Here is a 23,682-nt window from a genome sequence, read left to right as displayed (position 1 = left end):
CACAATGACCTCAGATGGACGGGTTTTAAGAAGAGAACAACAGAAAGTAAGTTGGCCAAATTCTAAAAAAAAGTTTTTAAAAAATTCCAAAGTTGATAGCCACACATTTTGTTTACATTTCAGGGTCAGCAGAGTCCTGGCTGTGGAGTCTGATTGAGAAAATCATCTGGAACAACAAATATAAGATACGCTGTTTTTTACAGGGCTCATATCGTGCAAAGTTCACTTTTTTTAAAACCCCTTATATACATTTTTGTGTACTTTGAGTGTCCATGAGTGCAAAAATTTTAATTTATTTTCTCACAACCTGCATAGATATCTCAATATTTTATTTGGGTCATATTTTTCAGTCTGTTCATTTTTGTATATTTTCTATTACATTTTCTTGTCTATTTCGTCTGTGGAACTGCTAAACAAGGTCATGGCTTCCAGCTAATCAGTTTTGTCAATCTGACTTTTTTCCCCTTGTATAAAATACAGTGAAATCTGAATATTTTTTTAGGAAAGCCTTGGTGCTTCGAGCATTAAGATTAAGTTATGATGCTTCCCATATAATCATTATTTATCCACTTGTTGGTTCTCAGCCATCCAGGACATGGAAAAAACAAAAAAGGTCTTAAAGTAATGCAACTTAAGTTATAATTTCAATAACACATAACTTGTATTGAGAGACACTGAAATAAATAAATATTCATGATGAATTTTATTAAGTGGAGTTACTCATCAAAACAGTTTTTTCCAGAGCTTTAAATTTTTGTGAAGGTGTAGCAGAGATCAGATCAGTGACATTGAACCAAACTCGTATCTAAACAACATTTAAATCTTAGTTTGACTTCTATGGGTCTCAACAGATGTTAGATATACTTACTCCATTCAGTATACTAAACATGGCTAGCAGCCCTCCTGACCCCACTAGGGACAAGGGTGTACAGAAAATGGATGGGTGGGTCTCAAAGGTTTGGTTACTAAGAAAAACACACATTTAATGGACATTATCACTTCCTAGTCATGTTTGGTTCTGCACCTTGATAACATTGCCGATTCCCTCAAAAATTGTTCTTAAGAAATGTCCCTGTTTATTGTTTCCTCCAATAATGAAATGGTCCATTGCACACTGGAATCTACAAAGTAAACACATGAAAGCTAACTTGACTTGAGTTGTTGTTTATCATATTGCGTCTGACTGGTGTAATTTTAGATATTGCCACACTGTGTCATTATCTAAAATTGGCTGTAAAAAAACCAAGAGCTCAATGCTACTATCAAACCCAATGGCCAGGACCTCACCATCAACACACAAAGTTCATGTCTGACATAAGCTTTGTTGTCATTTTAGCATTATTAGCAGCTTACCAGTTTGTTAAATACCTGGTTTCAACTTACCAGGTGAAAAAATGGTGACCTCCATTTGTGAAAACTATAACAAAAGATATACATATTTTTAAGTAATTATCAGTTTTGGCATATCACAAACTGCATTTTTTTTAGTTAATAGAAAAATTACAACATATTTAGGCCAAACTGTTGAACTAATCTTGGATTCCTTTAAGCAATTACTGAATGATTATTCAAATACATGCATATATATTGAGCTTTATATACATATATATATGAGCTTTATATACATATATATAAAGCTCAGTAGGTAGCTTTATATATATATATATATATAGATAGCTAAATAGGTAGATATGAAATTTGATGGAATATTTTAAAAAATTGTCTTTGAAGTTTTCCTCCTTTCATGCTCGGCCTTTTCAGAATACCATCGGTGCCATCATGTTCCGTATCGACTTTAGACGCCGCTGTTGCTGCATCTCCTCTCCTGTTTCTGCAATCTTTGTCTGCACTGATTTTTTCAAACACTTCTGATTTCTGCTCTTGAAGTGATATGTCACAGGAGTGACATTACAAAACCACAGTATATTTGCCAAACCAATAATAATGAATGAAAAAAAGAAAAAAAAAAATATATATATAGCCTTTGTGATCATTTAAGGGCAAGATAAAATACATTTTAGCAACATTTAGTGCAGCATCAGGTATAGCCAACAAGCAGAGTGTTATACACAAGACTTTCTGGTGACAAACTAATGTCTTTTACTCCCTATTACATTAGGGAAGAGTATCAAAAGCCACAGAACAGTGAGGCTTTCCTCTCTGATAGCAGATGTAAAGCCCAGAAGATCAGATGATACTCGTATCCTGAGGGGAGGAATATTAGAGATTAATGGTTCCTCTTCATTCCCTCTGTTCTATAAATACTCCACAGTAAGCCAGGTTCTGTTCTCTCAATTACAGTCTGACACAAATGTTCCTCCTGTATGCGTGTGTGTGGGGGGGTGGGCGTGTATGTGCGTATGTTTGGGGAGTGCAGCCTCCTTCGAGGATGAATGGGGTTTAATTAGTGCTCTTTCCGAAGTAATTCACATTAAGCAGGTGCCAGAAGAAGGTGGAGGCCAAACCAGAGAATAAAGAAAAGATGCAAATGTAGGAAATGAACACAATCCAACAACAGGAAAAGAGGAAAGACAGAGTAAAAAGAAGGGTGCAAAGAATGAGTTCCAGCTGCAGGATACATCCAGTCTGCAAGGAAACTATGATCACAACTATGAAAATGAATGAAATTCAGGTTCAGACTGCACACACTACAGTAGGCTTAGTCTCTTGCAAAGAACCACTTGTGGTTGGACTGGAGTGTTTTTCAACTGCCTCTGACACACATTCTTCCACACACAGACATACACATGCAAACGCACGCACACAGTGACTCAAGCCAAACCACATACTAAATCTTCATATGTCTGAGAGATTCAAAGCTTTAAGCTCAACTTGAGCTAAATGGAGGGCAACAAGCAGTCAGAAACTAGAAAAACAGCCTGTCGGACAAATAAACACTCAACAAGCTGGAAAGATGAGTTTGTGAATAGATCTGTCATTAAAACAGACTGAGTCAGTCAAGCCTCAAGTTATTTTGACTTTATTAACATAAGAACTGCAAATGAGGGGAAAAATCAGCTACAGGAAGGTAAGCTGCTTATTTAAACTCCTTCACATCTCCCTTTTTATCTCACAAGCAATGATCAATAACTTCTGAAAGTCGTATTTATACTTCTGCCTCACATCTGAATGCTGTTTTTATGGTGTCTAAAAATACGATGCCAAAGAAAAAGAATACTCCACAACCATCTTAGTGCACATTTAACATACACAATTTCATCACAACAAATGCCAGACTGCCAGAGATCTTTTGGACATGTTCATAAAAGCCCACCAAAAGAATATGCACACATTTACCAATGTACCTTGACTAACAGCTCACATGAAAAATCTCACGCAAGACTATATACATGTCTCACTCACATCAGCATGCTGGATGCTTGAGCCTAAAAATGAAAGAGTCAGTTCTTCTATGTTAATGAGGCTGAATATTTATGAACAGTTGTGCAGTCAAAGAGTACAAGTTTTTATGTGGATACCCCCTTTGCACATGAGAACTCTGATGGGAACAACAAAAGTATGGATCCATCCTGCCTTGTATCAACCCATAAGGCTGGGAATGGTGATTTTATACAAATGGGGCATTGTTTATGCCCCTTAGTATAAATTTAACCACCACTTAAATCCCACATTTGGGTGGACATTGTTGCTGACTATGTCCACCCCATTATGGTAACAATGGGCCAGTCTTCTAATGGCAATTCCCAGCAAGAATGTATGACTAAACCTCAGATCATCTTCAACTGGGTTCTTGAACATGACAATGAGTTCCCTGCACTCCAATGGCCTCCACAGTCCTACAGATGACCCCCTCGGATGTGGATGGGCGGGAGACGCACATCATGGATGTATAGCCAACAAATCTGTAGCAACATGTAATGCTACCAGCAATGTTCCCAACACCTTGTTGAATCTAATGGTGCATTCACACCAGCCCTGTTTATTCTGTATTAATTGGTAATTGCCTAAGTAGTCCTGTTTATTTGGGGAGGTGTGAATGTGCAATCAAACTCTGATGCAGACCAAAACAGTGAACTCTGCTTTGCCTAAAAACCGTGGTCTTGGTTAGGTTGAAGTAAATTCTGGTGCAGTTCGAATGCATATGTGAACACCAAGTGGACTGGAGACCACTCCAAAAACAAGAAACATACTATGATGTAGTGCATTATGGGTAAATACAACCAAAAAGGTGCGCATATCTAGCACTGCACTGAAAAAAGAGAATGGAGCTCCTACTTAAAAAAATTGTTAATTTGTTAAATGTAATCAAGTCAACTTTGTCAAACTTAAATTATCTATGTTTGTTTCATATGATAATATTTAATATGACAATGTTAAAGAGAATTTAATTGGTACATTTGCCAAAGACAAAAGAGAAATCCTATAACCGCTGAAACTGAAGAAAGAGTTTGCGCTCAGTGTTTTCTTCAGAGGTTTAGAGGTGGTTTCCTTTAGTAGTTCCTGGTGCAGCGCTCCCACAGCTGAGGTGGGGAACAGGCTTGGTTGGTTTGGCTCAGTGCAGTGAGAAACAGAAGCACAGCAGCTGAAAATGGAACAAAAGTTACACTTTTGGTCCCCAATCGAAACAAGTCAACCAACTATCAGGTGTGAAAATGACCAAAGACATCAAGAATTTTAGAAATTCTGAAAATAATAAGAATGATAAGACTGCATCATTCTTGAATTATGTGTAATGGCTTATGTGCTGCACCAAAGATGTAACTTTTTATTGCAATATAATAAAATTGAAATCAGGCTTCTGATTTAATATATAGAGAAGTTCTCCCTCATATGACATTTCATCAAACTATTTTTGTACAAACTTTAGGATACATGCTTGGGGGTTCTAACATAAAGAGTTTTAATTACAAATCTATGTAAATAACCCTATTGCAGAGTCACTTAAGAATAAAACTAATCCTTTAATTGTTTTGCTTTTTAAAATGAAAGAAACATAAAATATATAGAGAGGGAGAGCCATGTGGCCTCAAGCATTCTGTTGAGATACTTCCTCCATCAGAGTCACAGTAATATGCATAACAAAGGTTGTAGACTTTACATGTACAGCCCTGTGTTAATACATGAGGTAGCTAAAGGCTGAAACTGCTCAGATATTTCAGTGTTTTAAAGCTAGCAGCTGCTCATCATTATGAACACATGAAACTAACATAGTGATAGTTTTTTGTTTATTTTTTTAAGGAACATAAACTCTAGGAGCTAGCCACAAATATGTCACAGGACCAGTCAGTAGAGTTTTCACATCTGTTAAACAGTCTTTAGCTGCTTCATTAAAACCAAATCTAAACTGGTCCAACAAGCAAGTCCCTTCCTGCTTCTTACTGATCACATTTGGCTGAGAACACATGCTTTTCTTACACCACATATGTTCTGTGCTTTTGGCAGACATGCACATAAACACAAAGCGGTTTCCTTGTTTACTAAGAGAAGGCAATAAAGTGTTTTACTGCTGTGTAGTACAGAATAAGAGGCTAATTACTGACAACTCACATGCTAGCAAGAGAAGTGCGTAAATCAGACCAAACTCAATTTACAAATTATCAAACTGAAGCCATCAGCAGGTCATAGCTGAGGAGCCACAACCTCTGTAGAGTGTGCTGTTTTCAGATTGAACCATTAGCACAAAGCTCATCCAGACATCCTTCACGTCGCTCCACAGCACCAGCCTCTCTGACTCACACAAAAACAGGGAATAAGGACAAGCAGCATTATCAGAGTGAATTATCACAGTGAAGACCATGATTCAAAATACAGGATTAATCAATAATCCAACTAGTCATTATCTTCCAATCATCTGATCAATTAGCAGCAGCAACAGCAAACCACAGGTGTGATAACATCAAGTTATTGAGACATTGTCCTGCTTTAAAGACACTGAGACAAAAGAATCAATCAGAGATGAAGGAGGAACGGCTCTGAGAGGCTCTGAGTGGCTCTCAGCATCATTATCGGCTCTCTGACAGCTCAGCCAGCCACAGGGGAGCCACCTCTTCACTGCAAACACTCACACCCTGCCTGTGAGAATGATGAATAATTGCTGAGAGCCAAGCACACTGTGGATTTCCAGTAGGACCCTAATAAATATGTCAAGCATGGACCATAGGAATGTGACATGAAGATTTTATCCATTTAACTGTGGCTTAAGTTGAACTAAAAAAGCAAACATGAAAACCAAACTAATGACAATTAAAGTATACTATGTATTAGTAATGTCCAGTTACATATCATCAGCAGTGAGCATGTAAGAGAGTGAGCTGGCTTGAGTGACCCCTAACAGACATCATGTTTCTCAGAATCATGATTTCTGTTTCTCTTTCTAAGACAGAGTTAGGATATACAGCCCAACAAATTTTTAAAAATGATAGCTCAGAAAATCAAATTCACATGTGCACACATGTGAATTTGATTTAAACTTCTGGATGTAAACATCCAGAAGTTTACATACACTCATCGTGAGCAAAAATGCCACATTAATTTGGGGATTTCCCAATAAAAGTCCCAAAAGGCTACTGCAATGATTGTATCACCTTAAATAATCATGTACATAACCTCAAAACCCTAAATCTAGACCTAAATAAACACATAAACACATCATCTAAGACTTAATAAATCAAAGTCCGATACTGAGTTCAAATCAGAGGAGAGGAGGGGAAAGAGAGCGACAAACAGCATACATTGATTCAACATCGTTGATTACCAGTTTTTCCAACCCTGGTCCTCAACCCATACTGACCTGCATTTCAGATGGTCCCCTGCTTCAACACACCCCATTCAGATGACTGCAATTCAGCTAAACCCAGTAAATCAGCCATCATTTGAAATCATGTGTGCTGAAGCAGGAGAATGCCTAAAACATGCAGGGCAGTGTGCCTGGAGGACCAGGGCTGAAAAACACTGGATTATTTGTTCAATCATTAGAATTCAACCATAAAACAACAATGATTCAATGACATCTTTTAACATTAGTTAACTGGCTAGAATTGATGATTGTTTGATGGTTGATCCACCATCAATCGACCTTAACCGTAAATTAACCTTTTTGACCATAATTCAACATTTAATAAACATCTGTCGCAATCTACTTAGGTTTTTTCCTAAGCAGGTTTCCTCCAAACAGAGCTTGTCCAATTTGTCATAAATTTTGAATCAATAAATCTTTTGAATGAACTTTTAAATTTTATTTTAAATAATCTCACAAATTCTTAAAGACGAGAGTATTTTTAATATGTCCCAATATAAAACATACATATTAAACACTGTTGAACTGAACGAGGGTGCACTTTTTTTTTTCTCTCTACTTGGCTGGTATTCACTGCCAAATTTCTAATATCCTCTCATATTATGTAGCAGCTGCAGTCAGTATTCTGGAATATGAGCTAGCAGCTGTAAGTACACTGACAATCATCAAGAGCAAACATGTAGCCTCATCTCCGTTCTCGAGAAGGTCTCAGAAGGGTTTTATTCTGCTTCTGTTTTCTATACTTTATGGACCCCTTAAAAATATCTCAGTCATTTAAATCTGGACAAAAAGATTTCATGTTGTAACAAATGTTCTTTACTCTCATCTCTAAATCAAGAAAAAATGGTGATATCACCATCTTTCCTCCAGTAGGGTTCTTTAGTTTTTAAACTAAGCCTCAAACTTACATTCAAAAATATTTGTATGATGTCAGAAGAAAAATCAAAGTTGCTGTAATTCATTTAGTTAAAATTCTTCAGTTATTGTAGATGGTGTAGCAGTCTGTATTACAGTGAATTTGGAGAAACCTCTGACTGAAGATGCTCAGTTTCTCTTCAAGAGTCTCATAAAGAGGATGATCAGGGTTGTACATAATTTTCTTGATCCTATAAAGAATTTCTTTGCATTATCTGTATCTGTAGATACAAAGGTTCCACAGTCGTCCCCAGAAGAGAACCAGAACCGAATCAGAACCGAACCAGCCTTCGTTATCAGGTTGTTGAGCTTTTTAATGTCCCTGGTTCTGATGCTGCTGCCCCAACAGATGACGGCAGAAGAGATGACGCTCTAAGCAACAGACTGATAGACGTTCTGCAGCATCTTGCTGAAAACCTTGAAGGATCTTAACTTCTTTAAGAAGTCCAGTTTGCTCTTCCTCATCAAAGATGCATTTGAAATAGTTGGTATAATGATTCATATCATTACAAATTCTTATGCTTCATGCCTGCAGCCATCCAGCTGCTCCTCGGAGTCCAACCTGGATGGACAGAAGGTTACTGCATCTATTTTTACACTCCCAATATGTTCCTGAAACATTTTTAGCCAGGTTTTTTTTTGGGTGGGGGTGGGGGGTACCTTGCTGAAACTGGGAACTGAGTTGTTGTTTCCTCTATAAACTCTGATGGCAATTCAGAACTGATTTGAGTAAATCTGATTTCTGCTTCAACACCATTCATTCTAAAGTTCTCCTGCGCAGCAGCTCTGTTCACCTCATCTCCCCTAACTGAACATCTTACAGCTTCATTTCTCATTTGAGCTCAGTCCTCTTGTCCTTTTATATACTTAAAAATGTTACCAAAATCTACAGGATTTCTTTTCATTTTGATATTAATGACACCCAGCCATTTCTCTATTTAAATTTTATGTATTAGTCTTCATATTAATGGATAGTAAATAAACTTTATTTATAATCTATTGAATCATGACAAAATGTCATGATTCAATACTGTTCGCTGCATTGCCAACAGAGTATACCCCCTGACTCCATAAGTCCAGGATTTGGGAGTTTATAAAGAATAATGGCTGATAAAGAATGAGACGCCATCCCACAGCAGTGTGTGACCCAGCTGGTGAGCAGCATGAGGAGGCGAGCCAGGCTGTTGTGGTTGTAAGGGTCTATATAAGCTGTTTGTTATTGGCAGTGAGTTTTTTTATTCATGTGGGTTTCAACCATTTCTGTTTTCATTTATTTCATCATTTAACCAAACCTGTCACGTCTCCCGTCGACCGTAAGATGCTTCTTTTACCCCGTATTCTCTAAACTCGAATCCAAAACTTGACAGGGAACGAATCATTATCAAACATGTTAGAAAAATTAAATGATCACAAAAAAACTCATGATGGTTTGTTTTATCAGATTTATCTGTCCAGGTTTAAAGTTCTCAGGGATTTTTTTTTGTCTTCTAAAAGATTGTGTATTTCTCATATTTCCAGCGGCTGCTGGATTGAAAACTGATGTGTGTAATCTGTGAGCCGTCAGTGCTGCTGTCAGGCTGACTAAAAGCTTCCTGCTTCCTCCTCACTGAAGCAGACACTCTGACAAACTGCCAACACCTGCACATAGTCATTAATAAGATCAAGGCTTATTACCTCACACCAATCAGCTGGCATCACACGCACATGCGCGCACACGCACACGCACGCCCGTCCACACACACACACACACTTCTCTAATGTCTGGAATTGATTAAACTGAAATAAACGAACATGAACTAACACACAATGTAAAACACCATCCAGATGCTTGAGGACTCGATCACTTTGAGAGAGAAAAAGACAGAAAACAAAGGAGAGGAAATCCTTTGTATTTATCTATTTAACACTCTCTCCATCTCTAGCTGTCACTTGTCTGTCTCCTGGTGGGTAATGAGACCTAATCCACTTAAGATGCTTTTCTCTCTCTCTCTCTTTCTGCTGCTAGCACACAAACATACACCCTCGTGTGTGAGTGTGATTGGTGTATTCTTCCCACCCATCTGCGACTGGCCTTCAGTCAGAGTGAGAGACAAAGAGGGGGAAGGAAGGAAAGAGGGAATCCCTGCCTCCCTCTGCAGCATCAGCAACCTATTGTTTCCTATAACACACACACACACACACCCACACACACCTACACACACCCTTCTATATTAGATGCAGAGCTCCTCCCTCCAAGTTTCTTCAGCATGACTCAGCCCTGATGTTTCATTTAAAGGAGCTGTACTTGTTCCCAAAATACCAGGGAAGACCAGCTCATGTCAGCAGCTCCGTGGTTCTGCTGATGAGCCGGAGAGGCTGCAGAGGAGATCCTGATCAGGACAAGGCTCTGATCAAACCTCTGCATGTGGCGTTTTCCTTCCACCCTGTCTGTCTGCTGCGTTTAGATAAAAGAGCCAGGTTGTGCTTTCCAAGCTGCAGGATGTGCACTGAAGTTTAATGTTTTCAGTTTTCTTCTGTGCAGCACTCGGAGATCTGTCCTGAAATATAATTTATAGATAACATTTTACTTCTTTCCTGTTCACAGTGAAACAAACAGCACTTTATCTGAGTCCAGGGTAAGACACTGTGTTTCATATCAGAGGAGATGGCCAAACAATGAGATGGACATCCCAATAGGTGTTCTGTGGAGGTTTAAGAACTGGAATCACATCCGAAGCATCCAAACCGGCCCTCATTGATGGGCCGTGTGATGAAAATTGCGTCATCTTGTTCGCAGGGAAGCGCCTCGTCTGCTTCTCGACACCAGGCTCGTGACAAACTATTTTGCACAGATCTGTGCAGAATGTGTGTTTGGTCAAAAGACTCTACCATGCTTTTTGCGGAAATGAGCTTAGCCAGCATTGCTTATATTTTGCTTCCACTATCCGGGTTTCGTATCCGGTGTAATCAATCTTTGCATTTATTATCTCTGATATGCACTCCAAATACTATAAAAACCAATTATCTTCCTGTTCTTTTATTGCTTTAAAGCACAATAAATAAAAACTGAATATTTCACTATTAAAACCCTGATGGAAATTTTAAGTAGAGTTACTTATTAAAAGATGTTTCTATGAAGACTTTAATTTTGACTCAACAGTTTATTTACTGAGAAAAACACCCTTTCGACATACACTCCCATTTACCAGCCAAACCCCACCCCACCACACACAAACACACACACAAAAAAAATTGCTCCAAAGAAATCTCATTGTCTTATTATTGTTCATTGTGATATTGTTATTGAGGTATTTTTAAAAAAAATGCATATTGTGCTGTAATTGTAAATATCACCCACCCTTATTCACCATATATCATCCAACATACATGTGACACTATTCACATATATTACCAATTCATTTTTCCATATAAATCATAATATATTCATCCATCCATCCATCCATTTTCTGTTCACCCTTGTCCCTAATGGGGTCGGGAGGGTTGCTGATGTCTATCCCCAGCTAACGTTCTGGGTGAGAGGCGGTGTCACCCTGGACAGGTCGCCAGTCTGTCGCAGGGCAACACAGAGACATACAGGACACACAAACATTCACACACACACTCACACCTAGGGAGAATTTGGAGAGACCAATTAACCTGACAGTCATGTTTTTGGACTGTGGGAGGAAGCCGGAGAACCCGGAGAGAACCCACCATGCACAGAGAGAACATGCAAACTCCATGCAGAGAGATCCCGGGCCGGGAATCGAACCCAGGACCTTCTTGCTGCAAGGCAACAGCTCTACCAACTGCACCACTGTGCAGCCTGTGGAGGATATATATAAATAAAAAAATGCATATATAGTTTGTAATATATTGCTATATAAAGTGGCAATCATGTGCATATTTTGCAATATGTTTCAATATATTACATTAATATATAATATATTGTATAATATATGTACCATCAATATATAATTCCATTTATTTACAGTATATAATATATTAGAAAATATGTTGGGGAGTAATACATCATTATTATGTCATTAGTGAGCAGCTTCAATAAAGAGAAGCCATACAGGTCAATTAAATAGCCTGATGGGTATCTTATATTTATGATGGGTATCTTTATTAAGGCTTTACTGAGAAGTGAGGTTGTGTGGAAAGACCAAATCTGATGTTTTCCTAAATCTAGTAGTTTTGGAGCTGAGTAAGTAAGCAACAAAATAAAAGCTTGCATTGCATAAGAAACCCACACCAACCGTTTTGCCTCCTGGAGCCATCAGAGCAATTTTCTGAAGCAGCTGTAATTTTCTGTCCCTCCAAACCATCTTCACCAACTTGCCATCCTCTGTCGCCTGCAGTCAGTGGAAGTATTGACATTTTCTTTTAACTACCAGTTCTAAACACAGTCTGTACTTTGCACAGCTGTGTAATCAAGTCTCCATTTTAACTACAGGAGTTTGTTAAAGTTTTTAAAAAGCATTTTAAAAGCTGTTTTCATGGTACGTATTCAAGTTACAGTCGAGATGCTCAGTTTGCATTGGGAAACTTTCAGTCCTGTCCTCTGTGTCTGCATGCAGCTCCAAGCATCAAGATGATATGTTCGACTTTCAGTAGAGTAAAACAGACTGAGTGGCTGCTGGAGCTGCCATCATTTGTCTCTACTACACATCCCCATTGCAACAGACATTACTCATGATTTTTTGCAGATTAGTTGTGAAAATTATGCCTAATTACCCACTTGTACGCACAGCTAGTGTCAATTCACCATTTACTGTTGGAATAAAAGGAACACACATGGTGCACAGACCGAGCGAAGCAGGAAACGGCGATGCCGGTTTCTCCAGCTGGATCCTACAGAGAGGAGGTTGACAGCAGTCAGCAGGACTCTGACATGATTAGCACCGCAGCTATAACACCACTAGCTGAAAAAGTAGCCTGAATTTCCCAGCAAGCCCGCCTGCTTCTAACAAACACCACAATAGCTCTACTGATTTCTGCTGTTCACAGAATAAGAAGTCAGGTTCCTGGGAGCGTAACAACAGCAGCAGCCCCTGACAGACAGCTGCTCTGATTAATACTCTGATTGCTCACAAAGACGTATCCATGTATTGATGTCACTTCCTGTTTGCTCCTGATTATTTGGAACACTATTTACATGCAACTGATTAGCATGAGACTGAGCGCTTCCTGGGAAAAGGCTGGGTTTTCAGATTGCAGTGATGGCGTTTTCCTGCTGTTATTTGTTCAGTAGTTTCACTAAATACCAACATGACCTTCCTTTGACATGGAGCTTGTTTTTCACCAGTTACTGGTTCACTGGATAAGTTGCTAATAACAGACATGGACAGACACAGTGGAGGGACTTTTATTTCCAAGTCAAACTGTGACACACAAGATGAGTTTGGCTGAACCAATTCAGAGGTAACTGAATTGGTTCTGTTCTATTGGTTTGCTCTATTTAGCAAATATTTGTAATATCCAATTACAATGGATAATAAGATTCATGACATGAAAAGACACTTTACAAAGTCATCAGACAAATGGGAGAGCAAAAACACAAGCTAGCTACTACTGTTATTAAAGAGGGAACAGCAGCAGCAGCATTCAGGTACTTATGAATGGTAAATGGTCTGTACTTGTACAGCACTTTATCAAGTCCAGATGACCCCAAACCACTTCACACTACATTCAGTTATTCATCCATTCACCCACTGATGGTAACTACTATTGCTCTGACAACCATGAGCAGACGGGGTCAGTGAAGTGTCCTGCCCAAAGAGTGGGAATCGAACCGGTGGGACCAACACATACCACCACCATCGCCACCATCCCAACAAAACATAAAACATCTTTGTGTTACGAGAGGAAGATTTTCTTCTTTTCAAATGTGAAATGTGAGTTTCTATGTTTTACACAAAATGAATAGACTTTATGTGGATAATAACACACTTTTTGAGGTAATAAATACGGTTAGAATGAAAAAAGTGGAACTAAGAAAAATTTTAAAAAAGGAGGAATTTGAGGAAAAAAGCAAAACAAACCAAAAAATTTTAATTGATTCAATGGCACCTTGATAAGACGTGCTAGTAGTTTCTTCTATTTCTAGCTGATTTCTGTGTCATGATTCTCAGGCAGACAGTCCAAATGTGTTTAGTGCTTTAACTTCAGAAAAAGCCTTTGTGTGCCATCCTCAGCATGCTTCTCCCTGCATCAGATTCTGCTGATTAATGCATTTCTTGGATTAGGTCGTTACAGGAGGATCATCTGGTGGTTCTGCTCTGCTTGCACCTTCAGACTGGGCTGCTGCTTCTGTCTTTGCCTTGTGTTAAATCTCTACGTCCTTTTCGCTTCCAGATAATAGATGTAATGCTGATGGATGAACATTACCCCATCACCCCCCTTTATGCTCCCATTTTTATTTCAAGAACTGCCAGCTGACTGTGGGACATAAAGGACACCTGGGTCTGGTACTGGAGACGTTTCAGAGGAATATCCACATTAGCTGTGGTGTCCAACAGTTTATGTTTAGATGCAAGTTTGATCACTGCTTGCATAGATATAAAGTATAAGATAATCAGAACCCCATGTGGAGTGTTCACTGAAGTGTATCAGAAGACAAAACATGAGCACCCAGCTGCTGGTTGAAACTGTGTATTCTATAAACATACAGGATGGAGAAGCTGCAGCAGAGAAAATCTGAGATCAATGCAAGGAGCCAGTGGGAAACGATGAGACTGGAGATCTTAGTATACTGAGGATGAAGTGGAAATGACCAAGGAACCAGAAAAACTAAGTAGGCTACAGGTATGCAGCTGGGGAATGAGCAGGTAGAAGAAAATGAGATTATTAACAGCTGAGATGTGGAGCAGAATAGAATGAAGGGAAAAGAAAACCTGAATGGCAACAGAAATAAAAAAATAAATAAATAAATAAATAAATAAATACTAATCTAAGTGAATAAATCCAAGATGCAAACGACTAGAAAAAAGGAAGTAGCTTAAGGAAGCTAGGATACAATGACAATACAAAGAATACAATGACAAGATATAAGAAATACAAACAAATCAAGAGAAAAAATAACTCAAACTAGATGCTGTGTTACAAGCAGAGCATTGTCTCTGTTTGTAACTAAACCCAGTTCAAGACCTTCTGCTGCTGGATGACAAACAAGTTATGCTTATAATCAAACTGATTATCTTCCTTTTATTTATATAGTGTATGTACATAGAAAAAAAAAATCTTGTAAAACATCTCTGAGTGTCTGAAGAAGAGTTATAGAAATTTTATGCATTGTTATTATTATTATTTAGACATAAAACTGTGAATACCAAACATCAGTTCTTCAGAAGCTCACTGAGTTCACCTTTAAGCACGCCTCAATTTTCTCAGCCTCCTTGTTTCAACATGTGAGTCAACCAACAGATTTCATGTCTGTCCGTATGAAGCGGGTCAGCTGACAGTCAACAGAAGAAGCAGGCTTACATCTCTGCTGTCTTCACACACACACACACACACACCCACACACACACACAGCTCTCAGAAGGTCTCTGCTCATCAGGAGCTTCTCACCAGGTTCAGGGTGTGTCACGCTCCCTCACAGCTACGCATAATCCGATCACCTGAACTCACCAACAATATCACACAGCCTGTTTCATTGAAATTGGTCATTTATAACTTCGTTCCCTCATCATTAATTATTTATCACTGAATTTGAAGGTGGGGAAAAGATTTTCCATCAGAATCTCACGTGAAAACGAGCAGCTTTTCTGGAAGCAGGTGGAACAGAGAGAACTCTGAGAATCTGCTTTCTGACGGACTCAATCAATGAAATGGATTCTCTGCTAAATGATTTATCTGAGTCAGCGGCTGCGGAGCCACAAGACATCATGTGGTAGCAGCTTCTCCTGCAGGACCACCCCTCACCCCCCAGCTTCTCTCCTTTTTTACACCTTTGGACACAAAAAGCAGCAGGAAGGAGGGGGAACCTACTGATGACCCAACTTATCAGGACCAGAGAGGATTCATCTCACCGTCTCCATCATCACACACCCTCCTCTTCGTCCTCCTCCTTCTCCTCCTCCTCCCTGGAACAGCCTTGATTTCAGATCCGTTAAATCAGATATCATGTGTGTTTTTCTGAAAAAACAGAATATAAACACACACACCCCTCTCTCAATCCTCTCTCACAGAGAGAGGATTGAAGCTGCATGTTGGACCGTATTTCCTGACATTTTCAGCTGCTTCTCTGATGTCACTCCTCCATGATTCCAGCTCCTCCAGCAGAGACCATCAGCAGCATCAGCTCTCACCAACACAGAACCAAACACACACCTCCAGGTTTACATGTGTGTTAGCGTTGTGAATCAGGATTGTGTGTTCGTGTGGGGAGGGCTGATCTCCTCCACCGGTGCCCGGAGTGGCTCTCCGCTCCCCTCTGCATCCCCGTGCCCCTGCCCCTGCCCCTGCCCCGGCTCCAGCCGCTCCTCCAAGAGCTTCTGGTAAAACCAGCCCGATTCTGATGCTTTTGTTGTTGCAGATTGCGGATGATCCGCAGCCGTTCTCATTACCTGTTTTGTAGAAGGCATCGGTGTCGGGGTCGCTGGGCGCCTCCTCGGCCGCTTCTGCGGGGTTCATGCCGGAATCCGGTTTAATCCAATCCACCGATAATAAAGAGAGAAAGCGAAGCCCCGACCTCTGTGTTCTTCACATGTCCTCCGTGTGCACCTCTCCCTCCATCAGCCCCTCTGGGCTCCTTTCTTTCCGTCGCCCTCTCGGTTTGTTTGCCGTTTCAAGGCTGGCTTCGTTCCTCTCTATTGTTCCCGGTCCAACCTCCCTCTGCTGTCCGCCAGGGTCTCTGTGCCTCCCCTCCCTCCTCCCGTACCTCCCCTCCCATCCTGCTCACTCTCTTCTGTCGCTCCCTTTTCAATTCATTGACCTTTATTGGCAACGCATCATCTGTGCTGTTTAACAAAGGTTTTAATCTCTGACTAACACGAAGGCATTTATCTATTAACAATAACTATTAATAACCAATAACCATCGCTAAACTGGCGCATGATTGCTTCTCCGTTTTTGACTTGAATAAGGACTCCAGCTCTCCCGGACAAACAAATGATAATATTGATACAAAGTTGGTATCAATATTGGATCGATGTTATCCTGGTTGAATTGACACTTTAGGTTCATATTGAAATTATGTTTACTTATATATTGTAGTTTCTCAACTCTACTTCAAAGAAGCTGATTTAAATTTACTCTCAACTGATATTTTGATAATTTTTTGCACTTTATTTAGGGAAAATGCATAGAAATCTTATTAATATGTTATCAAAAATATTTTGTAGATATTATTTTGGTTTATTAAATTTGAACACATAAATTTGGACAATTTATGTGTTCAAATTTAGTAAACCAATCACAAAAAACATCTAACAATCAGAAATTTGATTACCTTTATTGAACTTAAATAATAGTATTAGAATTGGGAATATGGGCCCACTTGGTATCAGATGCCAAAGTATGCAGTATGGCACACCTGTAAGAGATGCATTTAGTCCGGTAATTCAAACCTTTTTATTCCACCCCTGTGTCAAAACATAACCAGGGAACAAGTCAGAATTAGCTTCTACCACAGGTGTGCAAATTTTTCCACATGGGCCAAAATTCTAAAGTGTAAAATACTCATGAACTGGATTTTAAAAATAAAAACACACTAATTTCATTGTGAGTTTTTCTTTTCTTACTTTTAAATGTTTATTATATGTTATACTATGTTTAAAACATAAACATATAATATTTAAATGAAAGAAACAAATCAGTCTAATTGTTGTAGAAAAGGGGACAATAATTCATGAAATACTCTCACTTTTACCCTGTCAAAATAATAATCCCAGAAATGTTTTGTATCACCTAACATAAGGTAGTCCCAGTAACAGATGTACAACAATAAAGTAGACAGTGAGAGTTGGGAACCAGGTAAAGTACCAGGATTGGCCATGTGCTCAATCAGGCCAGCTACAGGTAGTAATGCTAACAGTGAGTGAAAGTAAAATAGTATCACCAGAACTATCTTTGGTTTGCATTAAGCCTGGCAGCTGGAAAGTGTAATTGTCCCTCATCTTTAGAACACAGTGCAGAATGATGGGTGTGGACACTCATTTACTCAGTGGTTCCCACAGCTGGTCACTGTGGCATCTGTACGCTCCACATTCCAGGCATTTACAGCACCCAGCCACTGCACTTCATTTAAGCACACAATATAGCTCCTGTCAAACTCTATCATGTGCTGTCTAATGCCTCTATGAGGCATCCTCTGAGTCCGCTGATGTTTGGCCACTGTTAACCCACTGCTCCACCTGCTCATTCCTAGCATTCTATACATGCCAGCTCCTTGCAAATCCTTTCATTTACACACTGGTCTGCATGTGTTTAACATTATGTACATGCAAGCAAATTAGCTAAACACCTGTTTGGGTGTTTAACTCATGCATTAGGGGAACAAGGGATTTTCAAAAATGTCCGGGCAGCTAGCTTGTGCTGAGATTAAGTTGGCAGAAGCTCAGACTAAAGTTCTGCACATTAAAATGATCAAAGAAGCCATTATATTTAGACCAGAAACCAAAGAAAGTACCCTAAAACTGGTTCATTCATTATCTTGACACTTTAGAAGCTTCATCTATTTACTCTTTGGATCTGAACCTCAAAAGATCCAAAAGATTGAATACCAGGATTCAACCAGTTGGATCTAACTGGTTGAAGCGTGATGTTCAAATATAAAAAATAAAAATCACAGAAAAGGTAACTGGTTGTCCTAATTCTTTCAGACTGAAGTCAGTCATCTCTACAGATAAAGTTGATTGGTTACACTAAACATGTTTTGTTGTCTTACCTACATTAATGAAATAAATTCCTGTCAAAAAGTATTTCATAGGGGTGTGGCAGTGGCCACTCATCTGGCCTCAGCCCTCAACACAACTTTAACCTCTTCGAGTCCTGGCCACCTGGCCTTTACTGCATGTCTTACCCCATAATCCACCTTCCTGTCAAATCCCTATCAAACAAATGCCCCTAGAGCCAAAAAAGAATATTTTATATAAGAACATTTTAAACCCAAATGTTAGCTAAAGAAACAGGTCATTATTCAAATGGTACCACAAGAAAAAGAGCAGTGAATCTGCTGCTCTTCAACTCTTCAAAACGGATGCTTTAAAAGTTTCACAATATTTTATAAAAAAGATATTAGGAAAGTCTGCCAATACGCCATATTGACAGATACAATAATTTCTTTATAAAATTGAAGGGTTAATCTGTGTTCCCATCAGATTCTCCCACACAAAATATGCTCCCTGTTTCCAATGTTCCACTGTGGGCTCCTCCGCTTCTTATGTCATTATTCCATGTATTGCACACATAGTAAACATAATCTGGGAGAAAATATTATTTCAATTTGATCTTCTCCCGATTTAATCTTCATGTTAATTTGGTGTAGTTAGAAATAAACAAGTTTGTGTTTGGTATATGTTTTGGTTTTGATTGAACAATGGTGGCGAGAGTGGTAGGAGTTCGTCCCACAATCGGTTCGATTCCCTCTCTGTCTAACTCTGTCGTTGTGTTCTTGGCCAAGACATTTCACCTGACTGCTGCTGCTGGTGTCGCCACTGCATGGGAGCCTTGCTTCTGTCAGATTGCCCCAGGACAGCTGCTGCTACTGTCCACCATCAGTGCGTTGATGACTGGATATAGCATGAAGCACTACAAGTACAAGCCATTCACCATTTTACCATTTATGAAAATCTTTTGCAACAATGCTTTAAAGCAAAAAAAAAAAAAAAAAAAGCTTTTTTTTTGAGAAGCCCATTTCTCTGTTTTTAAATTGTGCTACATTTGTAAGAAAAATGGGTTTTAGCAGCAGAGTTCACTGTGTGGGTTTGCCTATGAAACATTAGCCAAATCCTCTCTGCTATGACGAAATATTATTTTCTGCTCCTATCACTTGTTGGACTGGATCCCCAAATGTGAACAAGCAAGACATATTTGCAGTTTAACAATTTAACAGTAGTGCGTGGGAAGAACCATGCAGAAGAACCGTTTGGCACCTCCTCATCATGCTGGTTGCACACTGCTGCAGGATGATGACCTATTGTGATTGTCATTAGTTGTGCATCATATGATCTCATTGAAAATACAATAAAACTAGAAAGGGGATGAGCAGGACTAATATGTTTCTGTAACCTCTCTAACTATGTGATGTAAATGATGCTTCACGTTACTGTAGCATCAACGCCCTCAGGTCAGCTGTGTGTGGATAGAATGAGTTCATTTATATATTCAACCTTATCAACGTCAGTACAAAAACAGACGAGCGTCTTCATCATGAAAATTAGCATTTTCTTCGTATGACAACAGTGCTCTGATTGTGTGGTGCTGCCACCTAGTGGACAATATAGTTCATAGTAGTTGGGTATGTTTAGTGAGCCTCAACACCCTCAGAAGGCCAATCTTTGTCTGTCTCTCATCATGGTATCAGACATGTACAGTGGTGCAACAACCAGCAGGGTTCACCTAACTGAGTAAACTTGAGTTTGTCTAATCTGTGCAGGTTTAATGTGGTTGGTGAGGTTTGAGGGTTTGGGGTGGAGGAGTGTCTGATTACTAACTCCAGAGGTTGGTTGGCAAGAGGCAAGGTGTCACCTGGATAGTGCATCAGGCCATTACAAGGGAACACAGAGACAATGGGGGAAATAACCATCAACCATAAGCTGAAGACAACATTCATATTTTTGGGCTTTGAAGGGAAGCTGGAATATCCAGACAGAACTCAAACAAACAAGTTGAAAAAACGCTAACTATATGCAGGAATCACCACGGCCAGGATGTGTGACCCAAAACTTTCTGCTGTAAGGCAGCAGTGTAAACAACTGCACCAATGTTCAATCCTATTAGTAAAGATGCTTCACAGTACATTATCACCAAAATTCTAAAGCTCTGAAATTTGCAAAGCAGGTATGTGTCAGTTTTAAAATAATAAAGAAAAGGAAATTCATATTGAGTACAATTCTATATAAAATGAATGGAAGCCATCCATTTTATCATCATCCATTCAGTCCCTTGTCCCATAGAGGAGTCAGGAGGGTTGCTGGTGCCTATCTCCAGTGGGGTTCACCCTGGACAGGTCGCCAGTCTGTCGCAGGGCAACACAGAGACATACAAAACACACAACCATTCACACACACACACACTCACACTTAGGGAGAATTTAGAGAGACCAATTAACCTGACAGTCATGTTTTTGGACTGTGGGAGGAAGCCGGAGAACCCGGAGAGAACCCACCATGCACAGGGAGAACATGCAAACTCCATGCAGAAAGACCCCGGGCCGGGAATCAAACCCAGGACCTTCTTGCTGCAAGGCAAGAAAGTCCTTACCAACTGCGCCACTGTGCAGCCCGTATGAATGGAAGCAACTCAACTTATTCTATGTTCTGTGGAGTGTACCACTAGAACATGAAACATGTGAGCACCAATTGGGTTTTACATTTTCTTAACCAAACTGTGTAATTCTATGTCCAAAGAGCTTGTAACCCTGAAGAACCCTCTGGTTTAATAAGACTGGAAATCAATGAAGAATGGACAATAAACCCATCTGGTTAATTTTGGCACTGACAGCTCATTAATCATTTTAGCCAAATGAAATGCTTGCCATCATTAAGATGCAGCTCCCAAAGAAAGCAGTAACGTAATTATTGGTTGTGTTGCCCTTGCTGGTAACAACCATCAAGAGTTTGTGAATACTTAGTAGCTTGATGAGTTAAAACATTTAAGTGTAACCAAAAAAAGAGAACAGATTAATTCTGTGAGAGTGCAACTATGTTTTTCAAAGCAATATGGCCTAGACACAACTTTAGAATAAATCGTTCTTATCATCTCACATGCTCTCCAGTTCAACCCGAGGAGGTGTTCCCAAAGTGCAATGGGGAGAGGAGAGGGCGAGGTTCACTACTTTGAACACATGAATACATGAGCAAATAGTCCAACAGTTTAGGAAAAAATCCTTAATATACAATTGCAAGAAATGTAGAAATTTTATCATCTACAGTCCATAATATGACCAAAAGATTCAGAAAATCTGGAGATATTTCTTCAAGTAAGCACTAAGGCCAAAATTCAACATTGAACTGTTGTTACCTTTGACCCTTCAGGTGGCAATACACCCAAAAAAAAAAATAATTCAAAATAGCTGCATCTACAAGTTAGAACTCTACAATGCAAAGCAAAAGCCATACATCAACATCCGAGATGGACATGTGAAAGTTATAGTGCTTTGTTTGCTTTGGCAAATATACCAAGTTTGCCACCTGGCTACGCTCCCTAAACATGATCAAAAACATGGTTTTGATAACTTCAAATGTGAAAAATGGCCAAAATTTGTCCTTTGGCCCTGAATGGCCACATCCATGTATATTTTAGGGGATACCTCTAAGAGACTTTTGTCTTGATTTGGGCCGGGGCGGGAGGGCGGTTTACTTAAATACCAAGTTTCAGATCTTTACGATGCATCGTTTGTCCTATCTCACGTTAAGGGGCGCTGCAGATCCTTTGAGATGGTTGCTGTCTCCAACTTGCCCACTGGGTGTCAGTAAATCACTGCTCCCTGAAGACATGAGGGTCAGTCAGTCTAGAAGATTTCCAGAAATTTTCTTTAGATGACGCGGTTAGTGACTATGAAGGTTATGAGTCATCCGTTCCTGGCTGTAGCCCCTCCGCCTGCTGCTCAGACTGATGGTAGTAACAACCTTTTCAGCAAGTCAATGCTCTTCTTAGGCCTTCTAATGAGCCGTCATTTGTTCCAGGTGTGTTAAATCAGAGCTAAAACATGCAGGATGCCGGCCCTGGTGGACCCACTTTGGGCACCACGGATCTAAATGATTCATATATAAATGTAGGTATTTAGTACACAAAATAGCACAATAATTCATGAAATGCCATCACAAAGTGTTATTCAATTCAGAAGTAGAAAGAAAATTATACATGACTCAAAACATTTTTTAAAAATAAAAAACTGAAAAGTAAAGTATTCAGCCACCACTTCTCTGAGTGCAGTCAATTTCCTTCAGATGTTTCCTGGTAACTGGTTATGACTAAACAGAGTCCAGGTGTGTGTGATCTTATGTCAGTAAAAATCCAGCTGCTCTGTGATGCTTCAGAGGTTCAGAGAATATTGGGGACAAAACAGCATCATGATGTCCCAGGAACACAGCTGACAGTGAGGAGCTGTGGAGAAATTTAAAACAGACTTACGCTAAAAAAAGATTTCACAAGTTTTTAACATCTCACTGTTCAAAAATATCATCTGGAAATGGAAAGAGTCTGGCGCAATTGTAAACCTACAAGTCATGAAGAAAGTATGTTAATAAGTAGATTGAAAAGCTCTCCACATTCTTCTGAATGTTCCATCAATATGACCGAGTTCCATCTTTTTTTCCAATGTTAAAAAACAGAGATTACAATGTACTGCACCTGCATCTAATCTTCTGTTGATATTAGCAGGATATTCTATTTTTGTTCTTTTATGACTTCACATTTGGGTTTAAAGAACTGAAGGATTTTTGTTTCCACATTACTGAGTCTGGAGCATGTTCTTTTCAAAATATCTTCTACAGATAAGCTCCAGAGTGGAGAAGCAGTGTTTGTGTTCATTCTGTGTCAGTGTAAAATGCCTGTCAGTGCAAACCTCATGTTATGACTGCATGTCCTTCTGATTGGCAGCTTCTCTGCTCTTCCAGCCGCTGATCACAGAACATAAAGTCAAGCAGATTCTGTCCACAACAGATGGAGGAATGGGAAGCCATTAAGAACCCCAAATGAGCACTGCAGGGTCAATTCAAAGATGTTAAGGTCAGCTTTAAACAATGCAAATAATGGGGTTGTTTTCATTTCATGGGAGCATTCTGCTGCCTTTTTCAGCCATGTTGGGATGGAGGGGGAGTGGTTGATTTCAGATACAGAGCAGAGACTTTATTCTGTTC

General features: G+C 39.4%; 1 protein-coding gene across 3 annotated transcripts in view; it reads right to left on the bottom strand.

Annotated features, from left to right (window-relative positions):
- The window catches only part of kalrna (kalirin RhoGEF kinase a), a 141,991-nt gene extending 125,503 nt beyond the window's left edge, over positions 1 to 16,488 (bottom strand). For 2 of the 3 annotated variants that reach the window (XM_044130993.1, XM_044130994.1), the window contains exon 1: positions 16,225 to 16,488. In XM_044130993.1, coding sequence (XP_043986928.1) covers positions 16,225 to 16,291 — 67 coding nt within the window. In that variant the 5' untranslated portion in view covers positions 16,292 to 16,488. The remainder of the gene's footprint in view (positions 1 to 16,224) is intronic. The other variant, XR_006372045.1, reaches the window with a different exon arrangement.
- Between the last annotated feature and the right edge of the window lie 7,194 nt (positions 16,489 to 23,682).

This window comes from Gambusia affinis, linkage group LG11 (assembly GCF_019740435.1).
Source record: "Gambusia affinis linkage group LG11, SWU_Gaff_1.0, whole genome shotgun sequence".
In the NCBI taxonomy this organism is placed as follows: domain Eukaryota; kingdom Metazoa; phylum Chordata; class Actinopteri; order Cyprinodontiformes; family Poeciliidae; genus Gambusia; species Gambusia affinis.
This window is presented reverse-complemented; position numbering and strand designations above follow the sequence as displayed.